At 35.4% G+C, this 20,946-nt stretch overlaps 1 protein-coding gene and 1 pseudogene across 2 annotated transcripts in view; both read right to left on the bottom strand.

Moving 5' to 3' along the window:
- The window catches only part of LOC128237229 (cryptochrome-1-like), a 54,897-nt gene extending 34,559 nt beyond the window's left edge, over nucleotides 1–20,338 (bottom strand). The window contains exons 1-6 of one of the 2 annotated variants that reach the window (XM_052952577.1): nucleotides 20,108–20,338; nucleotides 19,687–19,800; nucleotides 18,428–18,534; nucleotides 17,654–17,782; nucleotides 12,388–12,433; nucleotides 5,112–5,220 (exon numbers count right to left, since the gene is read on the bottom strand). In XM_052952577.1, coding sequence (XP_052808537.1) covers nucleotides 5,112–5,220; nucleotides 12,388–12,433; nucleotides 17,654–17,782; nucleotides 18,428–18,534; nucleotides 19,687–19,694 — 399 coding nt within the window. In that variant the 5' untranslated portion in view covers nucleotides 19,695–19,800; nucleotides 20,108–20,338. Of the gene's footprint in view, nucleotides 1–5,111; nucleotides 5,221–12,387; nucleotides 12,434–13,958; nucleotides 13,987–17,653; nucleotides 17,783–18,427; nucleotides 18,535–19,686; nucleotides 19,801–20,107 lie in introns of those variants that run through there. The other variant, XM_052952578.1, reaches the window with a different exon arrangement.
- Nucleotides 807–2,981, bottom strand: LOC128237230 (uncharacterized; annotated as a pseudogene).
- Nucleotides 20,339–20,946: the final 608 nt, after the last annotated feature.

The raw sequence follows: 20,946 nt of genomic DNA, 5'->3' as shown, positions 1-20,946 counted from the left end.
AACAATGCTTGTAATTCCAAACACATGTGCTTGTTTATCCGACCACTCAAATGTTTTTAAAAAAATGACGAATGAAATCTGAAAAAAAAACTATCATAACTTTAGTTACAATATTTATGTAACAAATTCATGGTAATTAACAAATGTAAACAAACAGTGAGATTGTATTTAACAAGCAAATTCGTTGAATTGATATCCCCCGCCTGATTGGGCTAAGTCAAGGAATGGAAATCAATTGTTGATGAAATATATATATACATATATATATATATGAGTTTGATTGCAACTGTTTGAAATAAAAAAAAATATTGTATATAACGTAACATTTAGAATTGACTAAGAAACCTAGTTTATAACTCCATGCTACCCAGTTCCAAACTAATCTAAGATTTTATCAAGGCAAACATTCTGATCAAGTTTCATGAAGATCGGTCCAGTTATTTGGAAAATATAGCCTCTAGAGTGTCCACAAGTTTTTTTTAAGATTTGACTCAGTGACCTTTTTTTGACCCCACGTGTCATACTAGTTTCAAACTATTCCAAGATTTCATCGAGGCATTCTGTTTAAGTTTCATGGAAAATAGAGCAGATGTATTGCCTCTAGAGTGTTTCAAAGATTCTGTAAGATATGTCCAAGTTTGAACATAATCCGACCAATCATTTCCATTCCGGACAAAAAAATTCTAAGACCTGACCTTGTGACCTAATTTTCAATCATATGTGACCCAGTTTTAAATAAGTCCAAGATTTTATCAAGGAAAACATTCTGATTAAGTTTCATGAATATTTGACCATGTATAATGCCTCTAGTATGTTCCAAAGACTTTTCTAAGATTTGACCTAGTGACCTAGTTTTTGACCCATGTGACCCACTTTTAAAAATGGTCGAGATATGATCAAGGGGAACATTCTGACCAAGTTTGAACCTTTTCTGATCAATGCCTACCAAGATATGGTACCAAACGGACGGATGGAAGGACAGAATGACGGACGGACAACGTTAAAACAATATCCCCCTCCTGAAATCTTCGATTCGGCGGGGGATAACAACTGATACATCATCTCATCGCATATTTACCAATATTTGCATTAAAAAGGTAACCCTTCAATATTCAGGTATTCGTCTTCTACACACTCTATGTGAAATCTGCGCAATCAAAGAACACACTCAATATACTCTGTTGTGGATGAATTTTCACAGGCATAACATTTGCTTCTTTCAATATGCAACGCATCATCTGACTCACAATCAGATTCATGTAATTCCTGTTCTTCTGTTTTTCTTCAGCCAGTTTCCTATGTTTAGATTCAGTCTTGGCCTTTTCTTTGATCTTTTCTTCTTCCTTGAGTTTCCGTTTATACTCCTGTTCCCTCCTGTTTTTCTTCTTTCCTTTTTCTTTTCTTCCTCCTCCTTTCTTGCCTGTTCCTCCTCCATGAGCTTCCTATATGCAGTTCCCATGATAGCTTTTGGCATGCTTATTTTCCTTACAACTTTTGATTTAGAATTAATTGATTTTGGTGATGGCATTACTAAATGCTTTGAACACAGGGAAGGATGGCTGTTTTGCGACACTTTTCAAATGTCGGTGTCTGCAGTGTTGCCGAATGTGTTGGTTTGTCTCCTATGTTTTCTGGAAGTTCTGTCTGATGTTCTGTTTCAGTGGCATTTTCAGCTTCTTCATTATTCATATTGTCTTGAATACTTCCTACAGCAATTGTGACCATGTTATTTTCTGGCCCTTTCATAGCAATGTGTGATGAATTCTGGTGGGGTACATTGGTAATTGAGGATTTAACGGCGTTGAATACTTTGCTTGGCTCCAATATCACTGACTTGGTGACAACAGATGGGTCCAAAGGAAACAAGCCAGCTTCCTGAAAACCTTTCACGGCAGCTTCTACTGTAGTGCTTTTCGTCCAAGCATTCTTAAAGACTCGTGCAAATGCCTGTTTTGTCACATACTGACCGACATTGTCAGATTGCCAGTCTCTGACAGCTTGTTTCCAGGATTTCTTGAGTGAACTTTAGAGCCTTAAGGACATGGGATACATGTTCTAACAGACAATACAGCTCGACTCCATTTTGAATGCATATATCAGAGGCTTCCATGGTAACATGAGTGGTATGACCATCAATTAGGAGCAAAACTGGCTTCTTTACATGTCCCTCATTTATAACTGGAATGAAAACATTTTGAAGCCAGTTGTATAACACCTCTGAGTCCATCCAACTGGTGTCTGGGCGGCCTAGAGGAGCTTCTTCAAAGCCATCAAGTGGATTGTAGGAGAAGTGTTTCCCTGGGAATATGATCATAGGCTGCACATAGTGTCCTGTTGCACTACATGCTGCCATAGTTGTAAGCTTTGTCTTGTCCGAATTACCAAAGTGGTATAAAACAGGTGCCTCTTGAAGCCAATTACCTGGTTCCCCTTCAAGCAAAGACTAACCCCTGATTCATCGGTGTTGTTAATTCTTGATGGATCGTAAGGAGATCCTTATCACCAACTTCATCTTCACTGTAAGATTAAAAAACTTCAAACCATATGTTAATTTTTTCAGTTGTGATAATTGCGCGCTCCTTGCCTAACTGGATAGTGGTTCTAAGTGAAACCTCAGGGTGTCTCCTGAAGAAGCCAGAGAGCCATTCCTTGCCGGGCTTGTTATCCTTAAAAGGACTAGTTCTGCCATCGTCATCAAGGATTTTCTTGACTGTATTTGTCAGCTCTTGGTGAGTGCGTCCATAACCTATGCGGGCCATGTGAATCGCCCAGTCAGGAATCCTTCTTTCCTCAGACTCAGCAAGGACAGTCTTGTGACCAACCTTATGACCACCATACTTAAAGTGAACCACATTCTGCAGAGTTATTTTAGGGACACCATATTTCTGTGATGCTTGATCTAAGCTGATGGATTTAGCACGCACCAACCCAGCTGCTTCCTCTAAAATCTAAGGTGAATACTTTTGTCGTTTTAGCCCAAATTATCAACTCATTTCTGCAATAGAAATTAAAATGTTGTTATTATATCATTTTACTAAACCACTTATTAATTTATCCGTAGTTATCAATGGTTATTATGCCTATAAGAGCAACTCCTTCATCAAGTTAATTAAAATCCCATTCAACACTATTTTATACATGCATTGAAATGAATAAACACCTTTTATCGGCTTCAGATCAAACAGTCACATTATGTGACGTCACATAACTCTCAGTTATACCCACGAGGATCTCATGGAGAGCATGGATATTGCTATACAGGATTAATGTTTCTGAGTGGTGTTGTCGATTGTAACTTAAGTATTGCATTTCTAACTTTAATTCATCACATTAAATAGTTACATGTACCTGAATCATTGAATGTGTTGATTTTTATTGTTCTATTGATGTTACAATGAGTATTACTGTACGATTATTGCTTCATAAAGTCTATATTAAAAGTGTGGTACAAGTTTCAAAGTTTATTGGCGGATCGTTTTACAAACATGTCATGTCTGTGTTTTCTTAATCTCTTGATTGTCCTTGTTTTTTCTTTAATCCTCCATTAAATATATCACACATCCTTTTCAACAGGCAATAAATCGTTTAGGATGGGTAGTAACTAACTAACTTATCACAGTGATGTAAACGGTTAGGTAATCTAGCCAGGCATTGTAAGATAAAGATCAATAATATTTGTCTGTGAGACTTGGTAACTGTGAAAGTTATGATTGATGTCCTTTGGGTGTCCGAAAAAATAGGTACCTAAAATAAATTAGTTTTGAAAATAATAATGGCTGTCTGAATTTTCAGATTGTCCGAACTCTAAGGTGAATTACGGGTAGTTTGTGCTTGTGTGGCAGGTATATTTCAATTCTTGAAATATATTTTCTTGTCAGATACAAATGAGTCAGATACTGACTTTCGGATTGATATGTCAGACTAAGTGTGCAATTTTGGCAATAAAACCTGCATGTTACTTGTTCTTAAAACCTGAACACCCAGGTCCTCTTGACAGCATTGAGGTTTCCTTGGCTGATGGCTTATATGGTAAATTTGCTGTCCCACACTTTATATAATTATGTTACAGGGAGGTTAGCATTCTACAGAGGGTGATTGAAAGCAAAAGGGTGCATAAAGAAAAGTAAAAACGTTCCTGGAAAGTCTTAAATAATAGCAGAGTGGTGTACCATAACTTAGTTGAAATCCAACCATCATTGTCAAAGTATTTACCAGACAAATACAGAATGTTTCCTTTAAGGCATGGAACATGTTTAAAAACTACTGATAAACCTGAAAATTGATTACTTTTATTTTTGTTACTTTCTGAGTCAACAGTTACTGAAATCAATATATCAAAAAAAAAAAATCAAAAAAAATAATAAAATATTCCGACCTACCTACCCTATTTTTTTTGGCAGCGTTACCTGAAACGTACCTATTTTTTATTTGGCCTTAAATAGATAAAAAAGCACTTCTTTTTTAACACCCTTTAAAATAGAAAAATCTTAAAAACCACAACCACCTAAATTAGCAAATATGATAAGCAAAACCTACCTCCGAATGCAAAAATCTTCAAATCCTGCAATCTGTTGAATTCAAAAGTTAGTGTCCAATAAAAAATGGCGAATCGATAGGAAAATGGGTATGACGTAATAATTTTACATCATCGATGAAATTATTCATGTTTCATAAACTTATTTAATGCATTGAAAATAATGGTCGGAAAAGCAAGCACATTCGGCAAAACCTGCACCCGCTCTAGCTGTTTTTTGGTATTAATGACAGATGGATAACATTAAAATGTTTTCCTATGTGCCTAGTCTTTTTTCTCAACATCTGGAATCAAAACATCATTTTCATTAGGCCTTATCATATAAGTATGTTGCAAGTTTCTTTAAATTATTTTAAAACCTTTTTAAAAATGCCCCTCAGTTATAATGATTACACTGTGCACAATTTCACATAGCCATCAACATTTCAAAATTCAATCAATTCCTTGATGTAGTTTCTGAGTTCTGCTTTAGACACGTTTGGTGGAGGAAGGAACAATCCATTCATGTCTCCTTTCAGAGGAGACACATTTAGTCAAAGGGAAGACAAAATACAACACAATTCAGTGTAAGGCATACCTTGAAGAGCTTTGGAAACACATCAGCCGGCTGGCCACGCACCACATAAAGACGCGAATTTAACTTGCGTAAGCTGGAGTCAAGATCTTCAAGACACTGTAGTAAGAACCTGGCAACAGATGGAAAAAAAATGTAAAGAATTGTCTGAATTTTTTCAACATTAAAACCATCTACTATTTCACATACAGTAAAATTAATTTGTAACATTTTTGAGGGAATTTATATTTGGGATCTTGCAACTGTTATTGTAAGATTTTTTTATTTCTATAATTTAACTAGAACTCCGCGAGTCGGATGTGTCGCCTGACGAATTATATACTGTCGACATTTTAGCTGTAACGGATTGGCATTTTATTTATTTATAGACAAAGATTTTGCCAATTAAATTTCAAGTGTAGGTGGCATTTGAACTGAAGGTAAAAACGTTAAGTCGGACAAAAATTAACAACAAAAATTAACAAAGGGTTATAACTCTAAAGATATAGGAAGCAAGAGATATGGTTCTTGTACACTGCACTTGCCCTCAATGAGACCTATCTACCTATTAAGTTTCAGGTTGATACCTCTTATAGTTTACTATATATGCCCCTGACAAAATTTAAGCTTGAAAATCAATAAAGGGCAATAACTCTAAACATATAGATGCAAGAGTTATGGTTCTTGTACACTGCAGTTGCCCTCAATAAGATCTATCCAGCTACATGTTTGAAGTTTTAAGTTGATACCTCTTACAATCTTCAAAATATGCCCCGGACAAAACTTTAAGCATGAAAATTAACAAAGATCTATTACTCTAAAACTAAGTGTAACTGTTATAGTGCACTGCACTTGCCCTTAATGAGATCTATCTACATATGAAATTTCAAGTCGATACCACTAATAGTTAACCAGATATGCCCCGGACAAGTGAAAACAGGATGCGGACACCAACAAAGGTCAATAACTTTAAAAATACAGAAGCAAGAGTGACGGTTCTTGGGCACTGCACTTGCCTTCAATGAGATCTATCTAGCTATAAAGTATCAAATTGATACCTCTTGAACTCTTTAAGATATGCCCTGGACAAAACTTTAAGCATGAAAATTAACAAAGGGCAATTACTCTAAAACTAAGAAAGCAATAGTTACTGTTATTGTGCACTGCACTTGCCCTCCATGAGATCTATCTACATATGAAGTTTCAAGTTGATAACTCTTATATTCTACAAGATATGTCCCGGACAAAACTTTAGGCATGAAATTAACAAAGGGCAATAACTCTATAATTACGGAAGCAAGAGTAAGAGTTCTTGTGCTCTATCTACATATGAAATTTCAGGTTGATACAACTAATAGTTTACGAGATATGCTCCAGACAAGTGAAAACGGGACGCGACCGCAGCCGCCACTGTGCTGCCAACTAAAGTAACCCCTAAAGTAAACTAAAGTAAAATCAGATTTTGTGGGAACACATGATTTTTCATAGCAAATTCTAACTTAAACAACTTTATATATATATATTGGTACGTTGAATCTGACCAAAATTGTACACAACCACTGGTCAAGATTAAGAATATAGGAAATACAAGTTGTTTGATCGGTAACCTTAATATTCTTGGATATATGAACATATTATAAAAGGATGTTTGTTAAAGTAATTCATATTGTGTTTAGTGTAGGTAAGATCAATGTCAAGGTTATTTTGGCTAAAAAAAGAAGGAAAATAAGTCCTTCATTTAAAACAATCATGAAATAGCAAGCCTTAAGTATTTTTGATAAAGTAATATGGTAATCCATCAATGCATAAGTAAGTTATAGCGCGGACACGAGCATGTGTACTCTGACCTTTAAATGTCTTGTGTGACCTTGACCTTTGAGATATGGACCCTGGTCAAGGTCACTGCACATCGTCTCAATGAGGACAACAATTGTACCAAGTAATATAGTAATCCATCAATGCATAAGTAAGTTATAGCACGGACACGAGCATGTGTACTCTGACCTTTATAAACCAGACTAATGACATAAATTGATTTTTGATAAATTAAAACAATAATATCATAATTGCATCTCTGAGTCTGGGTCTCAAACTAGCCCTGAAACCATTTTAGCAAGGGGTTTTAGGCCACTGGGTAGAAGCAACCTGCCAAGAGGCAAAACTGGCTCTTTATGGCTATCCAAACTTGGGTGTCAACACTTACAGGTGCACCTACACTCTATAGTATAATATAAGCCCACATTGACCAAGAATTCTCAGAAAATAAGGGACTGATTGCTATGTGGGGGGTTTTGATTATAGCCTAGTGTGACAGACATCGCGAAAACCGTCGGTCCTACGGTCCTGACCGGTAAATTTTGACTCGGTCCGACTAAATTTGTGATGGGATCAGTCCGTCTGACCGACAGTTTCAACGGCAAGATGTAAAAAATCATGAAGATTTAATCTTTATCAATTACCAAACAGCTCATAAATTAAGAATAATTTATTTTGTTTAACAGAAAATCAAGTTTTTTATCAATGATATTGTCATATAACCATTTGTTTACGAATCCAATGTTATTTTCAGGTAGTGTGGATGTCACAATGCATACCTCACTAAGTCAAACACCATGCAGCATTTGCCTCCCTTTGCAATACATTTCCAAATAATGTTTACTACTGTGTATATATCGCGCGAAACGCCAAAATGATAAAACTTTTGTCATGAACATTTGAATGTTTAAAATGTTAGTTCCATTGAATGTTCCAAACAATAATCTTATCCTTTGGAACACGTTATTAATTACGAAACTGGTAACGGTATGGTCCAGAAAATACAAATTGCCAACAAATCGACCAATCAGAATTTTCATTACGATTGAGTGCAAGTGTCGAAAAAATGGCTACCTTAACATTTTATTCCGGGGCAAAACCTGGCAAAAGCTGGTTTAATAATATTTTGTCAAATAAAGCTCTGTGAACTGCCATTTGTGTTCAAGTTTAACTGGCAGTGATTTTTTTCGGAATTATTTGGGAAAATACAAAGTCAGGCCATAAAAGCTAATATAAGGGTAAATATACATGTTCTAACTTTTTTACATACATTATGCAGTGAAAGAGTAAGTATCGTCAAGATTTTGTTTATATTTCAAGAAATTTATTTCTTTTTATATTCATTAACGTAATCTACATTAATCAAATTGGGAAAAAATTGGGAAAAATGGACATTTGTTCGCAAGGGCCTTTAGAAGGCAGTAAATAGCACAAAAAAAACACTGACTGGTTAATATCTTAATACATTTATATTTCTTGTAAATGTAAAATTAGCAACAAAGGCTTTGAAAAAGCAAGTTTTCAAACAAAAATTGTCAGACCAGCAAATTTTCTTTCGGACTGACAAAATAACATAGGCTGTCGGTCTGAATGACCCAGACTTTTTCTGAACTTTCGCGACATCTGGTGTGACCATAATAAACATTAAATATCAGATAAGAAACATAACTGATTTTGGAGTTGTAGTGAGTGGTCTCGGTATTAAAGTAATGATCTACCATTTCATATTGAATTCCTTCTTTCCAAATAAATTACATATATAAATCTGCAGTATTGGAAACTATCTAACTCTGATCATAACTTAAGTGGCAACATGTTGTCTATCAACAAACTGACCCATAATTGCCTCATGGTCATTTTAGAGATAAGATAATGGCTTCATCAGAACCCAGCAAAATTCTGGGCTTAAACTATACATTCAATATCAGTCCGGCACAATACAGGAAACCCAAGCAGACAAAGACACAAAATATATTTTATATAAATAAAATAGAAAACAATAATGATACTTACAATATATGTGAAGTGTTCATTCAGAAACCAATAATAATACAACATTAGGAATTAATTTTGATGAAATGACATTGCCTCCCACTCCCTATTCCCGTTATATAAGCGATGACAGAAGCAGAAGTATATAACAGTTTAACAATGACATACGTTTTTCACATGAAAAACATGTACAAAATGTGTGAAAAAGTTTGAATCACAATTTCAAGAATGCTCTTTGTTAACAGTTTTATTGGAAATTTTACAAGACAAAATGATTTGCCAATTCTGCAGCTGCTATCAACATTTTGTGAAACACCTTGCCTGTTGTCATTATTTGAATTTTACTAAATGGCTTTATATTTTCATAGTTGTTTATTTGTTTAAACATTTTTTATGAAAAGATATGTTTACTTGTAAAGTTTGTATTTCAAACTTTTCACTCTTGGAAGAGAGTGTGGCCTTGTGCTCTCCTAACCACTTCACTACTTTGTTTAGTAAATATTGGGTTTAAGCGAGGATTTCAAAATGGCATGGTGCTGGTGGAAATACTTTCATTTTACTGAGAGTAAATCACCCTTTGATTTATGCTATGAACACTTTTAAAAAAAAGATCTTCGAATTTTAATTTTTATTTGGGTGTGGCGCTTTCATAAAACAAAACAAGACCTGTCACAGAGACAGCGCGCTCCACTATTCCGCCCCTTTTTATTGTAAGAATTGAATAGTTTTAGCGAAACATGCATGGATCACTGTCTCAATTCAATAAATCAAGTAGTTGGTGAGATATTAACATATATGTGCTTACATGCAAAACCTTGACCAGAATTTCTAAGTAAAATAATAAAGGGGCAAAATATATATTATATGCAAGATAGAGTTATCTCACTTGATTAATTAAGGAGGTTGGGTGGTTGAGAACTATTGTAAAAAGTCTCAATGCAATATATCTAGTAGTTGCTGAGATTAATAACTTATGTGTGCTAACATGCAAAGCCTTAACCAGAATTTCTAAGTTGCATAATGAAGGGGCAAAAAATATATAATATGCAAGATAGAGTAATCTTACTTGATTAATTAAGACGGTTGAATGGTTTGGAACCTGTGTTTAAAGTTTCAATGCAATACATGATGTATTTGCTGAGATGTTACGAATATACTGTTCAAAATGTGGTTACATGCAAAACCTTAACCAGAATTTATATTTTTTTTAAAATGGCCATTATTTGAATTTAAGGCAAACTAGAGTTATCTAACTAGGTTAATTAAATAAGTTGGATGGTTGAGTACCATTGTATATAAAGTCTAAATGCAATACAAATGTACATCAAGTAGTTGCTGAGATATTAACCTATGTGTGCTTACGAGGGCTAATCAAGAATTACGTGGACTTTTTACATATTTTCTATATTTTTCGTCTAAATCATTTAAAAATTCAAACATTTACGTTTACAACCTTTTTTATCTTAATTCTTTCTATCTCAACATGTTTTTCTTTCGTCTAGGAAATTCCGCCAATTTACGTCACATATAACGCTGACGTCAAACGAATATACTGTTCAAATTTCTGACGTCATTTCCGTTTAAAAGTCGTTATTTTCTGATCTGATTATCATTACAAGCACAGTCTTGGATACAATTTGGCGTCATCAGACTTTGTAGATGGCGAAAATGAAACAGCTGTGGGCCGTTCATTAATCTTCAACTGGCACCAATGCTATAGGGAAGGGCGAGATTCCTTAGACGACAATAAGGGAAGAGGACGGAAGAAAACGAGGGGTATGACGTTAGTGACGTCGGTGAAAAACGTCATCGTAGGAGATCGCCGCTTGACTGTCCGTGATGTAGCAAGCGCTGTCGGGGCGGGGTACAGAATTGTCCAAAGGATTTTAACGGACGATTAAGGCATGAGAAAAGTTTGTGCGAGATGGGTCCCTCGATTGTTACGTGAAGACGAGAGAGAAAAACGTGTGCGTGACTCAAATGCATTTTTGCCAAGATATGCTCGAGAAGGTGAACAATTTACGAACCGGATCATTACTACCGATGAAACCTGGTTATGGTTTTACGATCCGGAGACAAAGCAACAATCCTCTGTTTGGAAGAGAGCCTCTTCCGTCACCACCTCCAGAAAAAGCCAGAGTAAACAAGTCTGGAGCCAAGTACATGTTCATCATGTTCATGGATAGAAAGGGAATGCTTCTCAGCCACGTTGTACCAAAGGGTCAAACGGTCAATGCAGAATACTTTGCAAAGGTATAATTATTATTGTTTTTATTATTATTATTATTATCACTATTATTAATTGCAATTAAAATTGAAATGATATTATTCAAAAACGCAATCGTTTTTATTATGTTATTTCTTTATAATCCAAAGGTTATTCGCAGAGAACTGGCACATGCGATCGCGAAAAAGAGGCCGGGTGTAAACTTGGATCAGTTTTTACTGCAAGTGGACAATGCCCCAGCACACACTGCTGCATCCACCCAGCTTGAGCTCAGCCTCTTTGACCTGGAGACCGTCACGCATCCCCCATACTCACCAGATTTTGCACCAATGGATTTTGCGGTATTTCCAGAAATAAAGAGTATATATCGATTGCGTGAGTCTGAATTAAACTTTGGATCGTCAAATTTGTTTGTTTTCCGTTTCATCTGCTGTAATTAAAAGGTTCAGTGAAAGTGCGCCATCACAATGGGTTTTCACACTTTCATGATTGCCAATTAAAGGTTGTCAGTATAATGTTTGTTTCTTTTGTAAAATACCGCCGATTATTACTGGTACAATTATAACTTATAAACACTAATTAAGGCAACAGAAATTGCCAGTTTTAAACATTGTTTAAATCATGGTCTGTAAGTTTCTGAAGATGGTCAGTAATGTCCTTAAATCTGGTCCGTAGTGCCCCTAAATCTGGTCCGTAATGTCTGGTCCGTAATGACCATGGTCCGTAGTGTCCGTAATTCGTCCATACAGTATTTTGTCAATAGAATAACAATTTGCTATATCTTGTGCTTCATTTACAACAAAATGCTATATTTTGGCACGACAATGTGCTTATTAAATGCAATTTAAGGCTCTTTAAATGCTTAAACCCCATGAGCTTCAGGGGGCTTTGCCCCCTTGGCCCCCACAAGGACGATGCCCTGGATCCGTAAGGGGGCCTTTCGCAGCCCCCTTAACCCCCTGCGAAAAAGTGGCGACAACTTTTTAGAACCCAGGGGGAACCCTGAGAATTTTAAGTAAATTAATGAAGGGCAATTATTTGCATTAATTGCAAACTAGAGTTATCTAACTTTGTTAATTAATTAGGTTGGATAGTTGGGAAAACATATCTAAAGTTTCAATGCAATACATCATGCATTTGCTGAGATAATGACCTAAAGGTGCTTACATGCAAGCCTGCGCCGATTTTCTTATATTATGACACACTTAAAAATAAATTAATGTAAACCCTTAAACACATTCGTTCATTACATGAATGTAAATTTACCTCCATCTGTTGATACCGACTTGCGATACACCCGCGAACCATGGATCTAAAATGTAAACACATCTGAATGTATGAGCACAGTCGAGTGCCGACTTTAAAGCCGGATTGTCATGAAGTCTTAGTCCTTTTCTGAACCAATGTAAAACATGGCTTTTTGGCGTTTCTTCCATTATCCCATGTTGGTATACTATGTGGAAATATGTTACATGCACAATGTATTCGTCTCTAATTTGAACCTTAAACTAAATTCAGCTACAAAACATTTCCCATGCCTAGTTCAACGTGACTTCAGCGTATTGATGTGATTTGATTGGCTGCACGTAAAAATAGATGATATTTTTAGAACAGGACACCACTACAAATGAAAATTCCAAAGAAATGTAAATATCGGTTGCAATGCACAATCATCTGACCACGCGCTGTGTATAAACCACGTGATAAATGACGTTATATATGCTACATCGGAAGGCAATAATTTGCTTTTAAAAAACGAAGACTTAAATCAAAGATAACTTTTCATTTACAAAACCATTTTAAATGAAACAACGGGCAGTCTATGCCGCTTAAAGAGCCCCACAATTGTTTTTGACTCCTAAATTTGATGAGTACATTAGTTTCTTCAAACACTTCGACAAAACTTTTTCCAAAATAATGTTTTGACAGTGTTCCGTCAGACGGCCGTAATATGAAACGGTTTGTCGAAGTGTTTAAAGAAACTAAACTTGCAATCAAATTCTGGTTACAGTAAAGACTGAAGGTGTGGCTCCATAAGCGGCGTAGACTGCGCTATGTTTCATTAAAAATCGTGAAGAAATAGTGAAGTTTTAAGAAGATTCATTGTTTTAAGACTTTTCAAATCAAAATATTGCCGTTTGACGTAGCATTTATGACGCAATTTATCACGTGGTATACACACACTGATAAAGCGTTTACTATATTGAAAGGCCTTTGACCTGCTACGTTCTGTGAGTCAAGTCATGAAATTGTAAATCAAATTGACTTAAACATCTATTAAAGATACAGTTTAATGTGCATGCTCGATCATTAATTCCTTCATAAATACTTATTCAGTACAGTCCAGTAGAGTTTTATGCTGATACTCAATTAAATCAAAACCAAGGTGTATCAGACTCTTGAAACACTCACTTAATGTGTAGAAAACCCAAAAATTACTTAATTAGGGAGTAATACTCAATTGCATATGAAACCTTATCTGGAACTTTGGTTTCATAAAAGAAATGCACTGCCACGGATAAAGCATAAAGCTTTAAATACACATACAAACATCACAAAGTCGTATATTTGATTAAATATCAAGGTATGCATCCAAACAAAATGCATCCAACAAAATGCACTGGACATGTTAATTAAATTTATGTTTAAGGTTTCTTTTTACAATTACATTATCCTCCCCCAAAATTCCTCTGGATCGAATCACCACATAATATTTGTTATTCGTCCGGGCGCTGACTTCACTTGTTATGACGATTTAGACTATGGGATTAAATTGTTAAATCTTTGTAAATCTACATGTATTCACATTATATAAATGGTGACAGTTGTAAACATACTTATTACTTTCATAACGGGTATTCCATAACAGATTACTCATTGACCCATGCATATACGGTAACTTTCAATGATATCAAACATTTTTCATTATATTGTTACAATTTTCCACCCAGTTACGAAACACACACTGATGTGAAATTTAATTGGGATAGTACGCTACGTGAACAATTTCGCAATGGGATTTATCACGAAATAACCTGTTTTCGATGATATGGTTGAAAATATAAACTGTTGAAATAGATTGTCAGTTAATGATGTTTCAGATAGATTTAAGGCTACAGTACAATCCAAAGAGTTGCGGACCATATACATGTACATACATTACCACGTTGATCCATCTTTATTCAAATTCCATCAATTATTGACATCATGTGATAAAAAGGAAGTTATGAATGTTTGTAATACATGAAAAAGCATTTGTTATACGTAACTCATTTAATAATACACATTTGTATAGTATAGTTATGATAATTTTCCTCACTGCCAATGTTAACATAACAATTATCTTTAATTCAATTTACATAAACTATTATTTTCATTCAGTAAATTATATTATATAATATTATGTTTTTAAGTTTATAGATACGTGACATGTTTATATATATATATAACTATAATATGTATTACGACGATGTACATACACTTGTATAAGTCGAATATGTTATGTTATGAAGAACGACTGCATATATGTGTTCTAACTATTTATTATTGATACATATGATATTGAAGAGGATGGTACAGCTCTGACTGCTAGAGATAAACTGACCGCCTGTGTTGGCTGGCTGGCCTTATTATACAACGTGAATTATAAATAGCGGGAGGAATTAATTCATTGCCGTATAATATGTTACAATGTAATTTACTTAGTTTGAGTTTACGAATTAGAAGTAAATTAAGTTCCTTAGTTAAATGAAATGAACGCTAGGTGGCGTTGTAAGTTAGCACGAGGAAAACGAGGTATTGGTCAGTGAATTGGTCATTCAGTTTCGGACAGTCAAACGGACAAGACTTAACTTTCTTTGTTAATTTTTGAAAACCGGTTTTGATTACACTGTGGGCGACCACGTGGTAGATTATGACTTCGGAGTCCATTCTAAGTACTGAGGATACGAGTTGTGGAGATTCGAACCCTATCCAGTTGCAATTAAGTACTATTTTAGCGGAGTTAAGCAGCTTAAAACAAGAAGTACATGGTAACAGTTATTCAGTGTCATCAGAAGTGAAAAAGTTAAAAACTGAGCAAGACATAAAGTGGCGTTTTGAAGGAAACAAAGTTCAGTTTAACTTTAACAATGAATTGTTGGATGCTGTAAAACAAGCAACTTGGGCGTTAGAACATGGAAAGAGGGAATATTGTATTGAACAATTAAGCGAGTTTTCGGACAAATTGCAAAAGAGGAATAAGTTAATTAGGATTGCTGATAGTTCCGAGGGCGGATGGGAGATGGTACGACAGTACGAGTCGAATCCGGTAGCGAGTGATAGTGAAGATGAGACCAAGATTCACCGAGCTGAGAGCAGAGCTCTCAAGAAGAAACGCTCTTCAAGGGGTAAGGGGCGTGATTTTGCTAACACTCGTCAGCCTGTGCAGTCGCCCTTTCTTACGGGAGGTGGGCGAGGTCGTTTTCGTCCATACGGGTCCTTCAGCAACGCTTCCGGTTACGGTCCAGGATCCACTTCCGTTTTCGGCTACAACGCAGTCGCAGGCTTCGGCAGACCACCCGCGCCCGGCCCATGCTTCGCTTGTGGAGAGACCACCCACTTCCGGCGGAACCGCCCCCACGTTCGGGCAGGTGCCCAAGGCGACCAGCCTTCCGGTTCCAGAAAACGAGAATTCTGATGTGACATTAAAAGATGAGTATGATTATAGACGCTTTACTCATGATTTTTACGAGTATGAACAGGGTCAGAAACATATGATTGTTAAGGGCAGATTAAAAGATCACTTAGAATTTTGGCAAAGCATAGGTACTAATGATTATATATGGCGTGAGACCACAGTTATTTTTACTATATGTTTCATATAGACACTAACCTGGCTTTTGACTTTATACACACCCCAATTGAAAAACAAGGACATGGCATCTCTAGAACAATTCAAGACACAAAATATAATCACAAGAAAACACCATGTTGACCATTGACCCGACTGTCAAAATTGAGTTCAAATACATAACCCTTCCGCCAGGGAGTCAATCGGCTACAAACAACTAATTTTCAGACTTCCACAAGCTATGATTTTTCCAATATTTACATTGAAAACTATCAATTTCTGCAATAGAGTGTCAAATTCAGTCAAGTTCTCTGCAAAAAGAACATTTTTTGCTTCTTTTTCATTCAATTTTAATAAAATATTGATACTTGAACACAAGCACTCTTTGTTTCTGTATTCACATCCGGATCTTGGTCAACGGGGGGCAGATAACTGTGGTCTTGAGCCTATTTAAGCAACATTTTTTTCAGAAACAGACTTCAAAACTCCTATAGTTCAGCTTCAGGCTATATGCAACACATACTGAAAGTTTGGCAATGATATATCAAACACTAAATGAATGAGACAAGTATTAGCACCTGTGGTATTTTCATAAAAAGCAGAAACAGCCATTTCCCTCAAATGTTAAGCCGCAAACCTTTGAAGAGCCATTATTTCCTTATGCATTGGAATAATTTGACCAAGTAAAGTTTTCCTTGTAGCTTTTAATGGTGTCTATAGAACAGCACCACAAAACTGGCCTGCCTACTCTTTTAAGATTTTTTCTAAGCAAAATAAGGTTTTTCCACTTCATCGGCTTAGTGTTTTATATAAAAAATGACATAGAGCCCAACTGAAATGCCTCAACTTGTCAAAATTTTGCTTTTCTGGTCCACTTATATACAAAGGTAACAGAACTGTTCAGTTTAACACAAGAAATTTAGTGATAATGTGTTAATAGACAGTCTAAACAACACTATATGCCAAATTGTTGGCTTCCGGGACAAATGGCGCAACAAAGGAAATGGCAAAAAACACACCAAAACTTAAAGATTCATGACAACTGCTAGTGTTTTCATGTATGAGGTGGCTACATGATGTAGAAAATGCAGAGATAGCATTATTATGCCCATTTTTAAAAAAAATTACTTTAAGAATCTGTTTTGAAGGCTAGATTTGGCATTAAATTCAGAGTACAGCACTTCACTATTGTCTATAAGATGCTTATTTACACCTGATTTGCTATAAATCTCACTCATTGGAATCATTTACACACAAACAAGCACTACAGAGTTGACTAACATCTTCATTCTTCTGAAATATTGGATTCAGAGCTGCATCTCCTGGATTCAGATTGCAGGACTACCGCCTGGGGAAAAGGCCGCAGCTAACTGGAGCTTATTGGCACATCATGATCTGCAAGCAAGACACAAAAGCAATGTTTTACACAAATAAAACTATCTGCCACTACTGTTAAAGTTTGAAAAAGGCCTGTAAACACTCATTTGAGGCATACACAACCTTTAATATAGTCATAAATGTGATAAATATGCAGAAAAGTTCATGAATTCAAAGATTTTCAGGACAAATTTAATAGAATATATAGTCTTTTGGACATTTTGCAATCAGTTTTTAACAACTCAAAGGTAAACCTCATCTTATTGAGTACCCAGATGCATTTTGCAAGCATTCAAACCAGACATGCTTAGAATTTCTTCTTACTTGGAGATGGTATTCCTTTCTTGAAAATCCTTGCCGAGAGCCGGTATGGAAAACCACACGAGACCACAGTTTTACCAGCACTGGTTCTTGTCCTTGAAAATTCCTCTGTGGCTACAGCAACCAGGCTGGCTATTAAAATAAGCAATAAATTAGGGTTTTTAAAACATTTATACTGTATTAAGGTTGTGTTTTTTAATGCATTAAGGGAAAAGGCTCTATTCTTTATGAAAGCTGCTCACTTTTTATTTATTTTGCCTTGAGAAATGTCAAGTTTTTCAATGAATAAACTTGAATAAATGAATGAATTAATGAATATATATGAATGATTGATAGAATGAATTAATGAATTAATGAAAGGTGGCATTATTTCTTTAAAATTGGGATCTCATTGTGTTGCTGTGATTGTTAAAGTATATGTTTTCTTGTCCATAAGCTGAAAATCATATGCACACTAAATAAAACATCATTCTGCATCCTATGTGCAGTAAGTTTTGTTTAATTGCTTATAGAATTTGCAATTATTGTAATGTTTGCTTAAAAGAGCAAACAAAATGTGTGAATAGATGCACAATACAGACCAAAGACTGATACAAGTCAGCAGTTTCATTAGAAAATAATATTATTATCAAAGCCACATCAGAAATGATTGACAACATGAAAGAAATTCATTTAGGAATGGAACAAACAGTCTCAATGGGCTTTTATGACCAAACTGTCTCACTTTGTACTTCAGTTTGGATACCATTTTCTAATATATTATCTTGAAGTACTTACAAATTACAGCATGTTGGCAAACACCAAGTACAGCTTGGCCTCTGGTGGGCAGCTTGGTGGGGGGGGGGGGGGGTTCTTCAACAGACAGTTCCTCCTGGGTCTGCTTCCTATGTTAAAAAAATCCCTCCATTTATACTTTGGAATTGAAAGTGAGGCTTTCATTCATTAGTTACCATCATTTGGAACTATTTCCAAACATTAAATTGAAAGTGAAAGTAGTTTTTTTTTAAAAATGTCAAAAATATATAAGAAAATTATATATTATTAATTTATATTATGTAATATAAGATTTTCACATTTCATACTCAAACACCAATATTCTATGGCTAAGCACTGTCAACTGGCCAAATTTCAACCAGATAGCTGTATAAATTAAGAATTTATAACAATTTAAAATAGGCCACCCCTCCAAAAGCTTCCTCTATATCAAAGCAACATTTTTTCAGAAACAGACTTCAAAACTCCTATAGTTCAGCTTCAGGCTATATGCAACACATACTGAAAGTTTGGCAATGATATATCAAACACTAAATGAATGAGACAAGTATTAGCACCTGTGGTATTTTCATAAAAAGCAGAAACAGCCATTTCCCTCAAATGTTAAGCCGCAAACCTTTGAAGAGCCATTATTTCCTTATGCATTGGAATAATTTGACCAAGTAAAGTTTTCCTTGTAGCTTTTAATGGTGTCTATAGAACAGCACCACAAAACTGGCCTGCCTACTCTTTTAAGATTTTTTCTAAGCAAAATAAGGTTTTTCCACTTCATCGGCTTAGTGTTTTATATAAAAAATGACATAGAGCCCAACTGAAATGCCTCAACTTGTCAAAACTTTTGCTTTTCTGGTCCACTTATATACAAAGGTAACAGAACTGTTCAGTTTAACACAAGAAATTTAGTGATAATGTGTTAATAGACAGTCTAAACAACACTATATGCCAAATTGTTGGCTTCCGGGACAAATGGCGCAACAAAGGAAATGGCAAAAAACACACCAAAACTTAAAGATTCATGACAACTGCTAGTGTTTTCATGTATGAGGTGGCTACATGATGTAGAAAATGCAGAGATAGCATTATTATGCCCATTTTTAAAAAAAATTACTTTAAGAATCTGTTTTGAAGGCTAGATTTGGCATTAAATTCAGAGTACAGCACTTCACTATTGTCTATAAGATGCTTATTTACACCTGATTTGCTATAAATCTCACTCATTGGAATCATTTACACACAAACAAGCTACTACAGAGTTGACTAACATCTTCATTCTTCTGAAATATTGGATTCAGAGCTGCATCTCCTGGATTCAGATTGCAGGACTACCGCCTGGGGAAAAGGCCGCAGCTAACTGGAGCTTATTGGCACATCATGATCTGCAAGCAAGACACAAAAGCAATGTTTTACACAAATAAAACTATCTGCCACTACTGTTAAAGTTTGAAAAAGGCCTGTAAACACTCATTTGAGGCATACACAACCTTTAATATAGTCATAAATGTGATAAATATGCAGAAAAGTTCATGAATTCAAAGATTTTCAGGACAAATTTAATAGAATATATAGTCTTTTGGACATTTTGCAATCAGTTTTTAACAACTCAAAGGTAAATCCTCATCTTATTGAGTACCCAGATGCATTTTGCAAGCATTCAAACCAGACATGCTTAGAATTTCTTCTTACTTGGAGATGGTATTCCTTTCTTGAAAATCCTTGCCGAGAGCCGGTATGGAAAACCACACGAGACCCAGTTTTACCAGCACTGGTTCTTGTCCTTGAAAATTCCTCTGTGGCTACAGCAACCAGGCTGGCTATTAAAATAAGCAATAAATTAGGGTTTTTAAAACAATGAAAAAATGTTGCTTAAATAGGCTCAAGACCACAGTTATCTGCACCCCGTTGACCAAGATCCGGATGTGAATACAGAAACAAAGAGTGCTTGTGTTCAAGTATCAATATTTTATTGAAATTGAATGAAAAAGAAGCAAAAAATGTTCTTTTTGCAGAGAACTTGACTGAATTTGACACTCTATTGCATGAAATTGATAGTTTTCAATGTAAATATTGGAAAAATCATAGCTTGTGGAAGTCTGAAAATTAGTTGTTTGTAGCCGATTGACTCCCTGGCGGAAGGGTTATGTATTTGAACTCAATTTTGACAGTCAGGGTCAATGGTCAACATGGTGTTTTCTTGTGATTATATTTTGTGTCTTGAATTGTTCTAGAGATGCCATGTCCTTGTTTTTCAATTGGGGTGTGTATAAAGTCAAAAGCCAGGTTAGTGTCTATATGAAACATATAGTAAAAATAACTGTGGTCTCACGCCATTTAGAAAGTTTCTGCTCAGTGTGTGTCTGCAACTGGTACTTGTTAAGATGGATAATGTTTGATGTCAAGATCATATTTCTGTAGCTGTAGTAGCATACGCTGCAATCGTGCAGGAGCTGTGTTGATTGTTGTTTTGTTTTTTTTGAAAATAGAAATTAACGGCAAATGATCAGTTTGCACGTTGACTTTGTGAC

Source organism: Mya arenaria, chromosome 6 (assembly GCF_026914265.1).
Source record: "Mya arenaria isolate MELC-2E11 chromosome 6, ASM2691426v1".
Taxonomy (NCBI): domain Eukaryota; kingdom Metazoa; phylum Mollusca; class Bivalvia; order Myida; family Myidae; genus Mya; species Mya arenaria.
The sequence above is the reverse complement of the archived record's forward strand: the minus strand, read 5'-3'. Positions and strand labels throughout refer to the sequence as shown.